The sequence below is a fragment of the Trachypithecus francoisi genome, unplaced genomic scaffold (genome assembly GCF_009764315.1).
Source record: "Trachypithecus francoisi isolate TF-2019V2 unplaced genomic scaffold, Tfra_2.0 Lachesis_group10, whole genome shotgun sequence".
NCBI classification, from domain to species: Eukaryota; Metazoa; Chordata; class Mammalia; order Primates; family Cercopithecidae; genus Trachypithecus; species Trachypithecus francoisi.
Window position 1 is genome coordinate 46,800,300 of NW_022681455.1, and position 20,306 is coordinate 46,820,605.

The 20,306-nt window shown below is 36.4% G+C and overlaps 1 protein-coding gene across 10 annotated transcripts in view; it reads left to right on the forward strand.

The window, feature by feature from the left end:
• SLC25A27 (solute carrier family 25 member 27) overlaps window positions 1-20,306 on the forward strand; it is a 40,920-nt gene that overhangs the window by 4,661 nt on the left and 15,953 nt on the right. For 4 of the 10 annotated variants that reach the window (XM_033217373.1, XM_033217374.1, XM_033217376.1 and 1 more), the window contains 7 exons: window positions 1,379-1,463; window positions 4,695-4,817; window positions 7,103-7,215; window positions 9,890-9,974; window positions 11,333-11,425; window positions 12,375-12,477; window positions 18,199-18,761. In XM_033217373.1, the coding sequence (XP_033073264.1) occupies window positions 1,379-1,463; window positions 4,695-4,817; window positions 7,103-7,215; window positions 9,890-9,974; window positions 11,333-11,425; window positions 12,375-12,477; window positions 18,199-18,486 (890 nt within the window). In that variant the 3' untranslated portion in view covers window positions 18,487-18,761. Of the gene's footprint in view, window positions 1-1,378; window positions 1,464-4,694; window positions 4,818-7,102; window positions 7,216-9,889; window positions 9,975-11,332; window positions 11,426-12,374; window positions 12,478-17,005; window positions 18,765-20,306 lie in introns of those variants that run through there. The other 6 variants (XR_004438757.1, XR_004438758.1, XR_004438759.1 and 3 more) reach the window with 5 other exon arrangements.

Sequence of the window (20,306 nt, forward strand, 5' to 3'; positions counted from 1 at the left end):
CTTCAGTGTTTGAAAATTTTAATAAAAATTTGTATAGGTTTAAGAAAGAAAAAAATGAATAGCTGATATTTTTCTTCACTTAAGAACTTTAAACACATAATTTAAATTTTTCATATTTTTTGAAAATTAACATATATTTATTACAGTGCCAAATCTCATTAGTCTCTGTCTCATAATCTAAGAGCAGGCTACTCTGAAAGAGAACAGAGTTGACTGCCTAATCCAACACTGGCTATAGTGTAAATGCAACACAGGTGATTTTTGCCCCAGTTCCAAGGCTACCTAACTAGCTATGTGGGCCTTAGTCACCCTTAAAGGAAGATGGTTGCAACTATGCCAGTGAGAACATTTTTCTACTCTGCTTCCACAGTGACACTCACAAGAGGAGGACTTGACTTTTTAGCTTGTGTACAGGAGAATATAAAATTAGCTTCAAAGGAGGTAGGATAGGTTTGGCATTTTTCTCCTCATAATGTTTCCTGAAGCAGGAAAGGATCCTTGATCAGAAAAGTGCTCAGTTCTAATTTCTGATATTTGCTGGCTTAATATTTTTAAAGACTCAGTTCTCCAGATGAGTAAGTTAGGGTGTATCATCAAAAACTTTCTAGAATTGTGTGCAGAAACTGTTACTGGTTTTGCAAGTTGTATATTTTCGAGTATCTTAAAATATTTCATCAACTTTCTAAAACATTAAGGAAAGTTCTCTATACAAATACCATGTGTTGATTTTAATTATTTTGTTTTCCATCATTTTAAAAATATTTTCTCCTTTGCATCCCATTATTATTTTGAGTTTCATTTCTTTTTGTTTGTAGTTTGTTGTTCATTGTATTGTTTTACAGCTAAGATTCATTTCATATGTTTGATACTTGGCTGAAAAATTACAATAAATTCTCCAATGAAATTATGTATCTTTATGTAATGAAAATGCCTGCTGTGCACCAAGGTATGTACTAGGGCACCTGGGGTAAGTAAAAACAAACATTCAGAGCCTGCCTGGAGAAGCTCATGGTCTGAAGGAAAGATAAGCAAGAAAAGTTAATTTCTAATCAATATGATCAAAAGGTCAGAGAGCACGTTCTGAAAAACATGTTTTTGAGTTGAGTCCTGAAAGACAAGGACATGTTAGTAAAGCAGAGAAGGGAGAATTCATTTTGGAAAGATCAGACAGTGTGTGAGAAGGCAAGAGTCTGAAAAGAGCATGCCCCATTTGGAGAAGCATCAAGAAACCCACATGTCAGAAGCATCGGCCCCATGAGACAAAGACACAGCTAGAGAGATTGACTAGGCCATGTCGAAATGTCCTCTTATTTTATACAGACATAAGCATATAGATACATGTAGCCAAAGTTACCTTTTTAATGATCTTTTTTCACAGTGTACTCTGGAGGTCGAATGGTCACATATGAACATCTCCGAGAGGTTGTGTTTGGCAAGAGTGAAGATGAGCATTATCCCCTTTGGTAAGTTTTGTTTTGAAAATAACATGCCGTTGCCCCAAATGCCTTAATGTTTATTAGGTTTATGTAAAATTGTACATTTGTACCCAAATTGCCTTAAGTTATGGACTTAAAATAATAAATAATTACAATATAAGTCCAGATAATTGAGCATTTACTGCACATGGTATACAGACATACATGTACATACATATATAAGGAGCATATATAGAGATAGTTAATATTTTACTGTTGAAAGAATTCTTATAGAGTACCTTTTTATTTCTCTTTTTATTAAGAACTCTCAGCTTTAGAGTCAGACAGGGATGGGCTAAAATTCCGCTCTACTACTGTATAACCTGGACAAACTGCTTCACCTTTTTTATCTTCAGTTTTCACAGCTATAGAAGTAACACTAACCATTAAGTGTTTTTATAGGACTAGGTGAGATGATTAATGTAAGTGTATATTATTTAACAGAAACTGAAAAAATTGGTTACTATAAATAATATACATAGAGTGCCTATAAATAAATAGAAATATAGAAAACACAGGCTGGGCACGGTGGCTCATGCCTGTAATCCCAGCATTTTGGGAGGCCAAGGTGGGCGGATCACCTGAGGTCAGGAGTTCGAGACCAGCCTGGCCAACATGGCAAACCCCTGTCTCTACTAAAAATACAAAAAATTAGCTGGGTGTGGTGGTGGGGGCCTGTAATCCCAGCTACACAGGAGGCAGAGGCAGGAGAATCGCTTGAACCCGGGAGGCGGAGGTTGCTGTGAACTGAGATTGCACTGTTGCACTCCAGCCTGGGCAACAGAGCAAGCCTCTGTCTCAAAAAATAAAAAATAAAACAAAAAATTTTATGTATATAATTATAATATATAACCTCTCAGCTGGACCACTGCCACAGCCATCTAACTTGTCTCCTCCTTAATCCTCAAAGGTGTACCCAGTATCCAGAGTGATTTATTTGAAACACAGATATTAACATGCTATTTGTGTCCTTAAAACTTGTCACTGGTTTCTAATCACCCACAAAATAAAGTGGAAATTTTGGAATGTGACTTAGAAGATCTGCAAAATCTGATCTATGCCTTCAGAGAACTAAGCAATTCATTGATTCTCTTGCAAAGAGTGGTGCACTAATGAGCTGAAAGATTCCACTGCCTGCACATACCAACCTGTTCTTCACCTGTGTGTGTGTGTGTGTGTGCATAGAGAGGGTGTAAGTATGTGTGTGTGTGTATAGATATATATATAGAGAGAGAGAGAGGGAAAAAACACAATAAACTAAGGAAAAGATTCCAATAGGCAGTTCACAAAAGAAATACACACGTTCATTAAACATTAAAATGTTCAAACTCACCAATAATCAAGGGGATTAATTAAAACCAACTTTAAGCTGTTAGTGGAAATATAAGTTATGATAGTCTTTCTGGAGCATAAATTACTTGTTAACATTTTTGAATGTGTAACCCTTTAACCCTTTGTGATTATAATCATTTATAAATGCTTCTACGTATGCATCAAGATAGACACAAAGATATTGACTGTAGTAGTGTTGATGATAGAAAATTTTTTTTAAAATTTAAACTGTTGATTGGAAGCAGTTAAGTAGGTTATGATATATTTATGGCATAACACAGTTATTGAAAGCATGAGGTGGGTTTCATGTGACTAGCATAGAAAGATGCCTATAAAATCTTTCTTAGTGTTAAAAAAATCCAAGTCACAACAAAAAAAAAGGGCAATATGTAGTTTCACCTTTCAGGCCACATTTCTTTATCCTGTTTTTGAAAAATTGTAATGTACTAAGCTATACTAATTGCTTTCCCAGAGTCAGTTATGGAATGGAAGATTAGTAGTCCTCTCATTTTGGAATTTCTTCCAGAAGGCAAAGGTTTAAGTAAAAAGTTCAAAGGAAATATTATACCAGAACTTTCAGGGTGGGTAGGTTTAATGTCCTTTTGACCCAATCAGAACAGTTTATTTGGTAATTATGGTATGCCAGTCTTATACTTAATACTGAGTGCCATCATTCAGCTTACAGTAACAGTCGATGAATAAACAATTAGAATTATGTAAAAAATAGAAAAGAGTGGTTATGAGAGATGCAAAGAGAAGAAAATATGATAATGTACTGTGCTCATCATTGTGTGGAGAAACAGGCATTTTCATACATTGCTGGTGGAAGTGCAAATTGATACAGGTTTTCTGGAAAGCAATTTGACAGGCTCTAGCAAATGTTATGTAAATGTTCACATTTCTTAAAGTTATGCTAGTTAAATAAATTATGGCATATCCATAAAATGAAATACTATCAAACTATTAAAAAATGAGGCTGCTCTATATGATCTGATAGGGATAACCTTTAAGATATGCTGTTAAGAAAACAGTGCAGAACACTGTACAACTTGACATTCTATATTAGTGCTTTTACAAAGGAACATTTATACAGATATGCTTGTGTATGCACAAACTGTCAGTCATAACTTAATGTTTAAGACTGTGGGCTCTACATGCAGGCTGTCTGGATTCACATCTTGGCTGTCCCACTCATTCGTTGCGTGATTTGAGCTGTCATTCAACTGCTCTGTGCTTCAGTTTCCTCATCTGACAGAATGACAGCACTGTCACGAGGGTTGATATGAGAACTAAATGGTATTTTTAAAATGCTCAAAACAGTGCCTGATATGAGCATTCAGTGAATTCATTATTATCTCTGGCAAGGGATATAATAAAATAGTAATTGTGATTGCTTCACTGGAGGGGAGCTGGGCATAGGGGTCAGAAGGAGACTTTTCTTTTATACCCATTTATAGTTCTTCAAGTTATTTTAAAGTAAAAGGAAATAAAGTATTTATTTTCCCCGAGACTACTGCAGTAATCTGGGTTAAAGGTGACTGGAGTCTAGCCTTTGTCTGTTAGGCTGACTACATCTACCCAGTTTTTATTCCCCCGTAGTTGGAGTTAAACTACAATTATCAATTCAGATGTGTATATCTTTGAAGCAACTGCTCTTTCCTTTGGATTTCAGGCCATATAAGGCCTGAAATTTTCACTCCTTATACTCCGTTAACCTCCCATCAGTAAATAGTCAAACTGTTATTACTCTGTGACTTACTTGGGTATATCCATTTCTTTACTTGATCTGAAATCTCTTACCGAGGCCCTATACTAGCTCAGTATTGGTTCGCTATAAAATTCATGAAATTAATGGCAACTTTAAAAAGAATTTCCTTCTACAATTAGGAAATCAGTCATTGGAGGGATGATGGCTGGTGTTATTGGCCAGTTTTTAGCCAATCCAACTGACCTAGTGAAAGTTCAGATGCAAATGGAAGGAAAAAGGAAACTGGAAGGAAAACCATTGCGGTAAGTTCTCCAATTAACCAATACTTCTCTTTTTCCCTTGGCCACCATCATATTTTTAACATGTACCTGGTAGAATTATCATCCAATATGCAGTAAAGATATTACTTCTGACTTTTTTAATTTGGAAGTTCATTAAGAGGAAAACTAAGCTGGATCTTTTCTTTGCACTAGAAAGTGTACATGTTCTATACCAGACAAATTATATGTGTGTAATATTCTTTGCTGCTTTTTCTAGCCAAGGCTAGACTTGTCCCCTGCTGCAGGTTAACATAAACAGTTTGATTATTAAAACCTTGCCCTGGTATGAATCTCAGTTTTACCATTGTGGCTTGGTGTTGTGGAAGTACTCAACATTTCTGGTCTCTTGGGTTTTCATCTTTACAAACTCCCTCAAAAGGCTGTCATGATGGTTAACATGCCTGGCTGCTCATTAGTGTGAAAAACCTTGCTTTCGTTCCTTTTACCCTGCAGGAAGAGATTAGCAGGGTTAACGTTGCATATTGTCCCAACTTTCTTGTTGAATCTGATTCCTCCTTCATCTTGAAGCCCTCTTTTTCCCTAATTTAAAGGAATTTTTAAGTATGGCTTTGGTATATAAAATCCTCCCATTGCATTACACTATATTATTAAAATCCGACTTTCTTTCAAGGGTTCCATATTCAACAGTTTATTAAAATACTACTTAGTTTCCCCTGGGAAAGGGACAAAATCATGCAGATGGATAGACCTTTCCCAGAAAAAAGGGAAGTACAGGATGACTTCAGCTGAGTACAAAGGGAGCTGCTCCTCCGAACACTCCAGGTCTGCAGCTGAGCCAGAGGCAAAGGAGGGTTTGGGGCCATCTTCACCACTGACCACTGCTCTCTGCCCCTCTTCATGTAGCTGACTCAGTGGAAAAGGAGGCTGGGCTACTGCAGCCCAGGGTCCCCTTCAGTCTTCAAAATGTAGAGAGAACATGCACAGCACAGGAGAAAAGGGTACCACTGTGACTTAACCAAGTAGTTTATAGAACCCCAAGGCCCAGTTTGCCATCTTATAACAACTTCTAATGACTAAGTAACAGGGAGAAGTCACGCTGCCTTCTTGGATAGGAGGAGAAAACTGGTTATTAGGATCCAGAAATATCTGAGTTTTTAACTGATCCCTCAGTTTTTTCCTCCTCTTTGTTCTTAATGTTGGAAATTTTTGCTTTGAATACACCTAATGTAGTGCATTTTAATAATCAGACTCTTTATATTAACCTGTACTGGGGACAAGTCTATATTACTACAGTAAAGAGCATGAACATCGAGATCAGACAGCCTGGGATTCAAAGCCAGTCTTTACCACATTTTAGCTTTGTAATCATAGTCAAGTTCCTTACCCATTTTAAGCCTTGGTTTCTTCAAATGTAAATTAGAATCATATTATCTATCTCATGAGTTTTCAGTATTAAAATGCATGTCATGTATATTAAATACTTGGCACTTAGTGCTCCATAAATTTTAGTTACAGTGATCATCATTCATGGTCATAACTTCTCATGTAGCATAACAGCAATTACGTGTGTCCAATAAATATGTGACATTGTCTTTTTGGTGAGATTCAGAAAGTGTGATGCCTGAGTAAAAGCCACACAGGCTAGTAAGTGGTGAAGGTGGCATTTGACTTCAGGTTTTTCTGACTGCATAAAGCTCAGACTTTTTTTTAATGCCAGAAGTTTCCATGTTTGGTTTATGCTTCCTCAGCACCATTCTTCATCTATCTATAGAGAAATGAGCAAGATAGTCTACTAAATTTTCTTGAAGCTAAAATTCTTCCGTTTTAAGAACTCTTATTATGAAATTGTCCTTTTTACTTCTTAGTCTGTCATTTTTTATGAGATTAATTGTTGTTAATGTCATTATTTGATGAACTGTAAAAATTTGCAGGTCCCTTCCATCACCAGTAAAATTAATCCAGAAGTCTGATAACCTTTGGTTTTCTCCTATAATTAATATGTGTAGTGATAATATAAAATATCAAGAAAGGTATTTTTATCTGTTTAATAATCGAGAAGATGACACAGTTTATAAAGATTTCTGTTAAAAATGTTTAAGTCAAATGTTGGCCTTTTTTCTAAAGGATTATTATGTTTATCTGTAAATTGGACTTACGTAGATTGCTTCAATTTCTAATAATTCTGGATAAATTATATCTGGATGTTATTTACTCCAGATGATAAGAGCTATAAGTGAAGCTTATCCAGTTGCATTTCATACACAGGAATATATGGAGTTTTCACATTTCATTATTATTCTCCTTAGATTTCGTGGTGTACATCATGCATTTGCAAAAATCTTAGCTGAAGGAGGAATACGTGGGCTGTGGGCAGGCTGGGTACCCAATATACAAAGAGCAGCGCTGGTGAATATGGGAGGTAATGGAAACTTTGTTAAATTCTAAAAATCCTAATTGCCTTCATAGTTAAAAGCTACTTAAATTAGAGAAGTGAAAATTTATGTTTTATTTTTATTTATAATATATTGGTGACCATATATTGTTGACCGCTGTATAGATGTTCTAGGTCATAATTGAATATTTTCCACAGAGCATTTTTGCTTCATTCTACAGTGATGTATGAAAAGGATTTACTAAAATAGGGAAATTGTGACAATAAGGAGACAAGGCCAAACTATTTCTAAGGTCCTACTCTCTAGTCCAGACTTTCCTTTAAGATTAAAACCAATAGATACAGCTATCTGATCGTTGTTATATCCAGACTGTCCAAATCTTTCCCCTGGCAATCCTGCTCCCATTCCTAACACCCCAGGCCGGAAACTTGAATGTTCTCTTAACTCATCCCTACCCCTCACTTCTCATATTCACTTACCAATTCTGTCTCCCAAATATTTCTTAAAAGTTTTCCCCTCCAATACCTACTACTTTAGTATCCTTAAAATGACCATTTGTACACCATCAGCCTTGAAAACCTCTCAGCTGGACCACTGCCACAGCCATCTAACTCATCTCCTCCTCCATCCTCAAATATGTACCTGGTATCCAGAGTGATTTATTTGAAACACAGATATTAACACGCTATTGGTATCCTTAAAACTTGTCACTGGAATATAAATAGCATTTGGGGGTTCCAGTAATACACCACCTAAACATCAAAGGAAGTCAATCTTTGTGTGAGAAAGAAGCTAGAAACTCTTCTTTCACACCATTCTTTCTACATTCTTCATAATCTCAAAAATATATCACCACTCTTTCAGCTGTACAAGCAGAAACCTAGGCATGATTTTTGGCTCTTCTCTTTCATTTGCTCCATTGCTTATATCCAGGCAGTCACCAAATCCAGTCATTCCATCTTCCAGATATATCTGAGACTCATATATTTTCTCCATCCCTGGAGCCATTCTGTTGTCCAAGTATTATTTATTCCCTCCAACTGGACCACTACAGAGGCCTCACAACTGGTCTTTCCATATCTACCCCATTCCCATTTTGCCCCACTATGCCTTTGAAACTGATTTTATCAAGATTATCTTTGCTGTTACCTTATTTTTTAAAATGTAAAGCTGTCTTCATTTTCACCATCCCTATAAATGGTGCCTCTGTCCTTTAAATTGTTCACACTCAAAACCTTGCGTTGTCTTTGATTTCTTTCTACCATTCTGTATTCAGTCTGCTGGCTGATCCTGTTGATTCTTCAAAATTTATCCAGAACCTGACCAGGGCTCCACAACTCCCTTATTCAAGTCGTCATAATCGCTTACAGGGCTGACTGCTCTGCCTTGTTTTCTTGTAGTCTACTCTTAATAGAACTATTGAGTTCTTAATAGAGTTCTCAATAGTTCTATTAAGTTCTAAATAGTAACCTCGGGCAGTCACTCCTCTGCTCAAAAGCCTCCCCTGGCTTCTGATGCTCTTCATCATCTAGACTCTGCTACTCCTTGCATATTCTGCTGCTGCTGGCCCAGTCTTCTGGCTGTTCCTCTAACACCACAAGCTGACTCCTGACTCAGGGTTAGAAAGCATACTGTATTTTTGCCTGGGGCAATTTCTCTTAGCTATCTACAAGTTTGTTTTCTCATGCTTTCTTTTGGTCTCTGTTCAAATGTCCACTTATCAAGAGGTCTTGCCTGATCACCCTATTTAAAATTAATAGAAACTATTCCTCCCTACCCTCTGGTACTCTCTCTCCCCTTTCCTTACCTTCTTTGTCTTCAGGGCATTTACTTCAAGAGCAAGTGCATCTGAAACACCATGTAGTTTACTTTATTGTCTCATCCCACAACAGAGAGCAAGGATGTTTGTTCATTTTGTCCTTGGCTGTTTCCCCCAGTGCAATCAAATGTACCTATCCATTCTTGCCTCATTAAAACTTACTTCCCTATACTTTAGTGTGGGTAAACTTTATATAACTCCAGCATTGTGATGTCATTCTCCTATTTAAAACCCTTTCATAGCTCTTCATTGCCATTAGAGAAAATGTATAAAAGGGCCGGGCGCGGTGGCTCACACCTATAAACCCAGCACTTTGGGAGGCTGAGGTGAGCAGATCTCTTGAGCTCTGGAGTTTGAAACCAGCCTGGGTAACATAGTAAAACCCCATCTCTACAAAAATATTTAAAAATTATCCCAGCTACCTGGGAGGCTGAGGCACAAGAATCACTTGAGCCCAGGAGGCAGAGGTTGCAGTGAGCCGAGATCGTGCCACTGCACTCAAGCCTGGGTGACAGAGACCCTGTCTTGAAAACGTATAAAAAGCTTAATGTAGAATAATGGTCAGGACCTTTTATTTATAAGTGACAGGATTTCAGTTCAGCTTTGGTTAAAAAAAGTAATTTATTGACTCAAATACTAAAAGACCCAGGGGTTGAGCTGACTTTAGGCGCAGCTAGATACAGGAGTCCAAATGATACATTTGACTTTCTGTCTCTTCTTCTTTTCCTCTCTCTCTGTCTGTAGCTGTGCTTTCCTTGAGAACAAGAAAGATTCCTTGGTATCTTTTATCCTGGTACACATTCCTGCCCCAAGCCTAGCATATTCTTGACACAAGACATTCACTGTTGACTGATGAATATTTAAACTTTTTCCATTGCCAGATTTAACCACTTACGATACAGTGAAACACTACTTGGTATTGAATACACCACTTGAGGACAATATCATGACTCATGGTTTATCAAGGTAAGGATTGTTTTAGTTGGACTCTGGTTTTTTGTTTTTTGTTTTTTTTTAAATAACTTTTTCTTCCATATTTGGCATAAATTCTTTAGACTCATTTGATTGGGATTGTACTGGCATCACCTTTAGAGAAGAGTATATTTATAAAGATGAATTTCTTAAAGTTTGTTGCAGTTAGAATGGGGAAGAGACAAAGTTGTAGGATGTTTTGGATTAAACTTCTCAAAATATTTGCACCTTGATGGAGCCATCCCAGGAACTGGCTAAGATGATAGACTCTCCAACTCAACAGATAAGTTTGAGTGCCTTTTATGTTAAAGGCACTGGGCAGGGCTCTGCAGTGGGCATCAAAGGGGTAAACTCAATTCCTACCCAGGGAACTTACCAACAAGGAAAACAAGACAAACATAAAAACACTCTACAGGAAATGCTAAAAGGAAGCAACTAGTTACTACAGGGTTCAGAGGAAGGAAAAAACCACTTGGAAGGATCCACAAAGGAGGTAGAAATAGACAAGGGTTTTGAAAGGCTGTGTCTCTTCACAGAAAGGGACAGGAAGAAGGGCTTTCCAGGAAGGAGCAGTACCTTGATCTCTTTGCAACACAATTTAAAATTATCCATTAGAATGACTTATTTTATAGATGTCTACTGTCCTTGACATTATAGTGATTTCATTTAGCTTCTGATCTTGTTTCCAAATTCTAAAACTTCCTATGCTATTTAGATGACCCTAAAAGTAAATATAATAGTGTCAAGTCAAATATTTGGAGGTAGGGGTGTGTGTGTGTGTGTGTGTGTGTGGTGTGTGTGTGTGTGTGTGTGTGTGAATTTAACCACTCCGAGAGTATTACTGACTCGGGGCTTTTGCATGTACTGTTCTATCTTCATGTAACCTTCTTCCTTCAGGTCTTCATACAGATGTGTCCTTTTTGACCACTCAGTTCTGCTGTCACCCCAGGAGTTTTCCCTGACTGCCTGTCACCCATTTGCTCCCTGTCACACTTCCCCATGTTTTTTTTCATAGCTTTTGTCAGCTTCTGAAATTATTTATTTAACTTCTGCCTTTTCCCAAGTGAAGTATAAGCTCCTCAAGGGCAGGGTCTTACCTGTCTTATTCACTGCCTAGAAGAATGCTTGGCACCAGCAGGTACACAATGCCCGTTTGTTAACTGACATTCTTTTTGTTTTTGATTTTTTCTTCTACCTCTTTAATTAATTTAGCATTAATTTTAAGCAAAAAGAGCATTATGAAGCTTATAAGAATATATTTAGTAGTATATTCTTTCTGAATACCACATTCCCTTTCCTAAGCTAGAAACTACTACATATCATCTTTCAATTTCATTTATTTGTATTTATAGTTTATGTTCTGGACTGGTAGCTTCTATTCTGGGAACACCAGCCGATGTCATCAAAAGCAGAATAATGAATCAACCACGAGATAAACAAGGAAGGTAAGTAAAAAATCTTCAGTATCTATGTTCTTGAATGTCTGTAATACCATTGTTTTTTAAAGATGCATCTTTGCATTTTTTATTGATAGAAATGTATTCGTGTGTTTTTTGAGAAAATTAAGAGCATTGTTTTTATGCAGTTACCTGCTCTTTGATGAAAAAGTGACATGCCTTTGGGGAGATAAGCTAATTAACAATCATATTATTTAGACACAAGGTTTTTATTAGGACTTTATTGTTTTTAAAGAATTGTTGAAAGCATATTCTGCTGAGAATTTACAGGGCACTTTCTTCAGAAGCTTATGACTTGAGTAGATAACATGGAGAATTTGATTCGATATGAAATAGTATGTTCTCTCTGGAAGAAAGAAGATAGAGTGAATTCTAAGTATAAAACCAAGGGGGGCATGAATCAGAAGAGTTAACCTTGAAAATATCTTTAGGATCAAAAGACGTTAACCTTGAAAATATCTTTAGGATCAAAAGACGTTATCTGTATCTGTAGAACCACAAATATTTTTCTAAACTAGCAGAAAATATATATATATATTTTTTGAGACGGAGTCTCGCTCTGTCGCCCAGGCTGGAGTGCAGGGGTGTGATCTCCTGCTCACTGCAAGCTCCGTCTCCCAGGTTCAAACCATTTTCCTGCCTCGGCCTCCTGAGTAGCTGGGACTACTGGTGCCCGCCACCATGCCCGGCTAATTTTTTGTATTTTTTTAGTAGAGACAGGGTTTCACCGTGTGAGCCAGGATGACCTCAATCTCCTGATCTCATGATCTGCCCGCCTTGGCCTCCCAAAGTGCTGGGATTACAGGCGTGAGCCACCGTGCCCAGCCAATATTTAATTTTTGTAAGATTCCTTAGACAATTTAATTTTATGAATATATATATATATATATATATTACACAGAAAAAAATTAACAAAAGGATCTTGTTTCCTTTGTAGGGGACTTCTGTATAAATCATCAACTGACTGCTTGATTCAGGCAGTTCAAGGTGAAGGATTCATGAGTCTATATAAAGGCTTTTTACCATCTTGGCTGAGAATGGTAAAGTTAGGTTTACTTCCTTTGTTTTTTTTTTTTTTCTTTGTACTTAAATTACTTTTAATCTATAAGCATTTTCCCTTTTCTCTTCTGGTTTGAAGCATGGCCCTGCCCCCCAAATCAAGATCCTTTCTTTTTTAAATCTTTTATTTCCTTTCACCTCTCCTCAGAGTTATCTTGCCTTCTGTGGTAGAGTAAGATAAAATAAGTTACCTCCATTAATGAATAAGTTGATAGTCTTGTTAAATAAAGCCAGTAAATAGATTTTCTGTCATGTAAAATTTTTAGTATTCCATTTAGTTATATTTTAATACAATATTTTGGAACACATATACAGATTTTACACTAGCGATCTCTCCTACAAAAAAATTTACTGTTACTTTGATAGCAAATGTTACATTACCCATTAATATTTATTACTACAAAACTCTGCTTCATAAGAAAACATTATGTCATTTTTATTTGGTTTAGATGTTATTTTTCATTGCCGTGAACTAAGATATAGAATTAGATAGACTTGTTTAAGCAATATAGCAAATATAATAAAATGTAGAATTCTAATCTATAATACAGAATTAGATAGACTTGTTTAAGCAATATAGCAAATATAATAAAATATAGAATTCTAATCTATAATGTAGAATTAGACTTGTTTAAGCAATATAGCAAATATAATAAAAACCAAGTGCTGACTTTTCTGTAAGTTAAAACATTTGAAAGAATGGGTGAGTTATAGGTTTAGAAATTCAAGCAATCAAAAATTAACACAATATATTATAATACAATTGTATATAATATTATATGTATCTTTTTAATTGAGTGCCTACATCATGCAAAGCCCTGTCCTGAGGTCTCAGCTTTGAATAAGAAACTATAAGTGATAAATGTTATGGGAAGAGTGCATAGTGCTATAGAAATATATAGCAAATAAGTACAGCCTAAACTGGCAATTAGGAAAACCTCCCTGGAGAATGGACTTTTGAATTTAGATTTGCAAAATGAGTAGGACTTAGCCAGGTAAAGAGGGCAAGGAAAAAAACATTCTCTACAGAGGGACAGTTGGAGTGGACAGAGAGCAGGGTGAGTTCAAGGAAACCTAGCGGGCCAAGCCACAGAGAGAGACCTCATGGAGAGAGTCAAAGGGTGAGACCAGAGAGAGGCAGACACCACACTGGGAAGGACATATGAGCCAGAAGAGTAATGGGCACCGGTTTGAAGAAACATGCATTTTTAGAAAATTTGTTCTGCCTGTCATGTGGATTGGGAAAAGACCAGGAGTAATGATATATGAGAGATAATGGTGGCTTGGAAAGAGTATGACAGTGGGAACAGAACATGGACTACAAACATGTTTAGGAGGTAGAAAGGGAATAGAAACATGACTAATTGGATGGAGATGGGAGAATGGTTGGAGAAGATAAGGAAAAGTCAGACTTCATTCCCAGATTCCTGCTCTGAGCAACTGAGGATGATGATGTAATTTCCTAAAACGGGGATCATTTGCAGGGAAGAAGATCTGTAGGTAAAATAAGGTTAGTTTAAGACCTGTGAAATTTTGGTTACCCATAGGACATCCAAGCAGAGATGTCTAGATGACAAACTGAATATACTGGTCTAGGTCTTAGGAGAGAATACAAGGATGGAGGTTTAGATTTGAGCATTTTCCACATATAGATGGTAATTGAAATGTTGGTAATAAATGCTGTCATCAAGGAATAGTAGGTATTTGTGTATTAATATGAAATTAACAGCCAAAGCCCTTGGCAATACCTGATAAAAGTATACCCAAGTTTGAGATATTATTTTGGTGGTTTTGATTATACCTTGAAATTATGTCAAAACTGTGGCTGTTTCTTACTGGAAAGGTAAAGTTTGATTTGGCCTGCATAAACCAGGCACTGTTGTAAGTGCTGGTAACACTGAGGAATAACATAGTCTTTGCACTAGAGGAGCTTAGAATGAGATGTAGAAGTTAAACATGTAAGTAGTTAAAATTACAGAAATAATAAAAATTACTAAATAAATACTACTGAATCACTTGGTATATGGCCAGTATTGTGCTAATCATTTTCATGGCTTAACCCATTGAATTCTCCCAACAATCTGTGCCGTAGGTTACTATCATATCCCTCTTTTATAGAGGAGGAAATAAAAAACATCAAAAGTCTAAATAGCTTGGCCAGGTGAGTGGTTCAGGGCATCAAACCCAGGCGGCCTGATACCCGATAACACAGCCTTATTAAGGAGGTTGTATTCTTGCTCTACTGTATGAACAGTACTCTGTGGGAACGCAAAGAGTGGTATAGAAATGGCTATGACCATATCTGGGAAGTCGCAAGAAGCTTCACAGAGCTGATATTTGATCTGGGCTTTGAGGCATCAATAGGCGTTTGTCAAGAGAAATATAAGGATGCAACATGAGCATAGGGATCATGTCAGGTGTAGGCCTGTTATGTTTGAGGAACTACGGAAAATTCAGTCTGGTTGAAGAATAGGTCCTCATAGGGGAGATGGTAGGAGATAAGGCTAGAGAAGTACTTAAGGACCAAGTTGGGAAGAACCTTGTGGGCCAAGCCTAGTAGTTTAGATGAACTCTATGGAGCACCTGCTTAAGCCCAGAAGCAACGTGCTTGTTTGACAGCAAGACTACTTTGGAAGCCGTATAGCAGATTCATTGAAAGCTAGGATATAAGAAAGGAAGTTTTAGCAATGATCTAACCAGTTAGATGACTGTAGAAATGGAGAGAAGATAAATTTTAGGGACATTTATGGTTAACTCCATAGGACTTAGTAACTGATTATATGCAGAAGGTGAGGGACAGAAAAAAGCAAATGGGACTTCCTGTGTTTCTAATGTAGGAAGCTAGGAGGTGCTACTCCTGTACAGAGGCTTGGTAAATCCCATTTATATACCACCCACATTCTTTGGCTATATGATCTCCTACTCTTTAAAAACTCTATTCAAAATCCAGCTAAACTCTGTCCTGATCCCTTCTACTGGATAGAGGTACTGTGACCTTGCTTTGCTCAGTCCCTGGTTAGTACTTATTTCATTTGCCTATGGATTTTGTTGCTATAATGTCATTAACATGAAGAAGAAGATTGATTACCACAGCAATTAAGAATGATTGCATAGGGGTTCTTAACTAAGACCTCTACCTTCTTCATCCAACTCCAGTTATATTGGTTTACTTCATTTTTGTTGTCACAAGAATATGGTATTATCATAGCTTTATATTCCTTATTTCATGTATGTCATCATACCTTTAAATAACCAAGATATATTCTCCTAAATCCACTACTTAGTGAATTCTCAGTTTACTAATATAACACGCTCAGTATTTCCAAACGAATATGAGATAAACATTGCTTTACAAACAAAACTAAATACATTTTATTTTCTAATTGCTTAAGCTTATTCATCTACTCTAGAATGATAGAGCTACTCTCTGTTCAATTTTGATTAGAACTGAATTAGACAGGAATTATTAGATCCAAGGCACTCTGTTCCAGTGTTTACCCTGTGATTTCCCTCTCTATCTTTACTGTTTAATAAGGATAATGCTTTTTTTTTTTTTTTTTTTTGAGACGGAGTCTCACTCTGTCCACCAGGCCGGAGTACAGTGGCGCGATCTCGGCTCACTACAAGCTCCGCCTCCTGGGTTCACGCCATTCTCCTGCCTCAGCCTCCCTAGTAGCTGGGACTACAGGCGCCCACCACCGCGCCCGGCTAATTTTTTGTATTTTTAGTAGAGATGGGGTTTCACCATGGTCTCGATCTCCTGACCTTGTGATCCGCCCGCCTCGGCCTCCCAAAGTGCTGGGATTACAGGCGTGAGCCACCGCGCCCGGCCTCTATCTTTACTGTTTACATCCTCAGCATTTATGTCTTCTTCTAACCCTATTCTTTTATAATTCCTTTAGATGTAGCTATACCTTCATTCAAGTTAAAGACAAGGCTTTCTGAGCTGGAAGGGCTTTTCTATATTTAATGTGAATTTTTATGTAAATGTTGTGAGACATCAGGTGTTGGTTTTGTGACCTAAATCTCCAAGGATAATCTTTCGCCTGCCTCACTTTCAAGTTCTAAAATGACTTGTTTTTATGCTCCATATACAAACTAGATAAAGAAAAGCCTGCCTAGAATTCAGGCATCTTGAGTCCCAGCCCTTTAGCTAGTAATGGTTCAATAAAAAGAACTCTGAGAATGGAAAACAGAAGCCTGTGGTCTAGCTCTATAACATGCCAATAGGCATTTGACTGCTAAGCCTCAGTGGTCTCATTTGAAAAACAGGGATATTAATATCTTTCCTTTCTATTGTAAGATGTTGTTTAGAGAAATCTGTGATAAATAAGACATAAAAATGCTTTGTAAATTATAAAGTCCTTTACAAAGGTGAAATACCAAAATATTTGTTTTCAGCCTAAGTGGATGGAAAATGACTTTGTCATTCAAATATATGTATGCACATATGTAGAATATTTACAATTGCTTTGAAATATGCACTAACTTCTTTGGTTAATCTTTCAGACCCCTTGGTCAATGGTGTTCTGGCTTACTTATGAAAAAATCAGAGAGATGAGTGGAGTCAGTCCATTTTAAACCCCTAAAGATGCAGCCCTTAAAGATACAGTGTTCAGTATTATTGAAATATGGGCATCTGCAACACATACCCCCTATTATTTCTACCTCTTTAGGAAGACACCTATTCCACAGAGACTGATTTATAGGGGGCAGCACTTTATTTTTTTTTCTGGAAACCCAAGTTCTCTTTGACTCCTCTTTTTGTCCAAAAGTGATCTGGTCGGATCTCACAAGGCCATCCAATGAGACCCCGCACAGCATTTTCTAAAGAAGAATCGAAGCCTGACCACTTTCACCTTGGGCAAGAAGGTTTGGCCTTTGAGTTGCTATTCTATGAAGAGCCTGCTTAGAGGAGGAGTACCAGGAGGGAGCCAGCATCTCAGATCTGAAGTAGATGATAGGAATGTGGAAGAACACATACGTAGTACTTAAGAAATACATTTAACCTGTTATGTCAGTATTTATCATTGAAGTTCGATAATTCACTTTTCTGTCATTGTTAAAGTGTACATATTGTAAATTAAAGGGAGGTGAATGGAAATTAATAAACATTTTGAGTTTCCCTAGTATTGAAGGAAGTTGTACTTCTTGTCAGAAAGATTAAAAAAATCAAGTTGAGATGATGTTTGAATGTCAAGAAAAGAGGCTGCTGTCAGTACCCTCTCATTAGATGTGTTAATTGGTTAGCACTCCACTGCACATGCTAATGACTTCCTCTGACAGCCACACACGGAATCTTGATGAAAAAAGAGCAGAGCATTTGCCTTGTTACATAGTCTGTTACCAGCCAGATATATTGCTAGCTCTCAAGAATTGTAATATATTAAGAACTACAACTTATTTGATTAAAACTCAGCTGTATAGATCCTTTTATAAAGCACCTTTTGTTAACCATCAGCCTTTCATTGGTATTTTAAAAGCAAGGCAGATAGTCATGCGTCCTTTCTTATCTCCCTTACCTGACACTAGGGGCTCTAGAGAGGCAGAGAGAGCACTCACAAATCACACTAAAACTGCCAGTGGCCTGACTCTTACTCAGTTTAGCAAAGCTTCTTGCCTAAAAAGTGATAAGTAAAAATCTGTTTATTGTATACAGTTATGTCTCCAATCTTTGAATCAAATCCATGTTCTTATTTTAGAAAGGTAAAAGAGTTCTTCAAATTCAGCTACATACCACCAGCTCTCCCAGCCTCAGACGGTGGGCATTTCTGGATGGATGGCTGCGGTTATGGATAAAGGCTGTAACTGTTAAAATAGAAAAACATGAAGCTCAGGCCCAAGAAAGCCTTGGAGCCAGCCAAACAGAATTGGTTCTGATGGACATGGATGATGTTGAACAGAAAAAAGTTTACAAGTGCTTTGTGGTTGCACTAATGTATACTCACTGCCATTTTAAGAGGGGGAAGAACACTTTAAAATATATTTGAATGTCATGTACTGATATGCAGTAGCTTATTGTTTTTCTAGTTGCAGAGAATGTGAAGTTTAATCTCTTAAAATATTTAGATGGTCTACTTTTTCATTGAATTTGTCAATATGTAATTGCATTGTAAAATATTATATATATATATATATATATGCTTAACTTCCCAAATGTTCTGCATTGAACTACTTTGGGAAAATTTTGTTTTTTTATGTTTTGTAATTTTTAAAATTAAGTAAAGACTGGATCAAAATAATTACATCCAAACTGGACCATGAACAATTGATTTAGCTTTATTCTTTGGGGGGTTGGGGAGTTGGGATGAAAACACTGCTTATGCACTGACATCATTCCTTGGGATCTGGATCAACATGAATTTCAGGAATTTTTAACCTGAAATGACTCCTTGAGATTATCTGATTTAACCTTCCCATTTCACATGTTAGTAAACTGAAATTCAGAGAAGTAGAGTTGTTCATGCTCATGAGTGACTTAGTAGCAGAGCCAGGATAAAAACACAGTTCCCCTAATTAATATGATTATTATGACTGAGAGTTATTGTTCACTAATTAGGTACCAAGGAAGGCTCTTATATCATGGTCACAACCCAGTAAAGTCTTCTAAAAACAGATTTTTCCTTATGGCATTTTTATGTCTCATACATTTTAAATGAATCTGAATTACCTCTAGCATACATTTTAGAATGGAGTCACCATGCTTTAGCTTGAACAGTAAGACCTTCTATAATCTAACCAAATCTAGTATACCCAACACTCATCCAATCACATTCATAATTTTCTGATGAAATCATATCTACTGATTATCTTGGAACACTGCTTATTTTTGCCAACTTGGAATCATCAACTCGTTTTCCAAAATAATTCTCAGTAAATAAAAAGGATTAAAAATTTCAGTAATTTTTGTGTCCATACTCACAGGCTTAAGAATTCCAAACTCACTTACTTATTATAATACCACTCTATGTGGTATTTCTCTACATTTTTTCTCCTCTCAAATGATTTTTTTCTTACTGAAAATGTATATACTTATTTTTAATTATGTACAGTTTTTTATATGTATAAATGAATTAGTATATATAATTATAGACTTATACAATATATGATATAAATCATATATGAATTAAGGTAACATTTATTAAGTTTGCTTTCAATATGGAATAACATGTCTTTTTCAAGTGCTCCAAATCCTATTTGCTTGTAAGCCACTGGTGGATAGGTGTACATCTTCCATTTTTATATAAATCTCTGCTCTCTTTAGTAGCATTTCTTTGCTATTAAGAAAAAAATGATTACAGCTACATATAACATGAATCAATTAATTTTATCTTTATTGTTTTAAGAATCTGTGACTATCATATGAGTCTGCAATTTCTCTTTTACTTGGCTAATAAATCCAGGACAATGTAAATATAAAAGAATTTGTTACTCAGTCATCTTCAAATTTTCAAGCACATTTATTTACAGTTGTTATAATTACATATATTTTTTCTATTAATGAAAACAAATTCCTTCAGGACTTTCCTAGAAAAAAATGGTTAATTTTAATACTTGATGGTTAAAACAAGTTATTTGGAAAGGAAAATAAGTAATTCTTTGCTTTCCAATTAAACTGAGACTCTTTAAAGATGACTACCAAGCAAATATATATTATTATTGAATGCCAGATAACGTAGAAGAAAGACTGAACCCAGAGTCTAAAGATCTTTATCCTACTTTGGGTTCTACTTCTGACAGAAGAGTATAACTAGGATCAAGTCCCTTCACTTCTGAATTCCCATTTCCTTAAAAGCTGAAGTGAGACGGG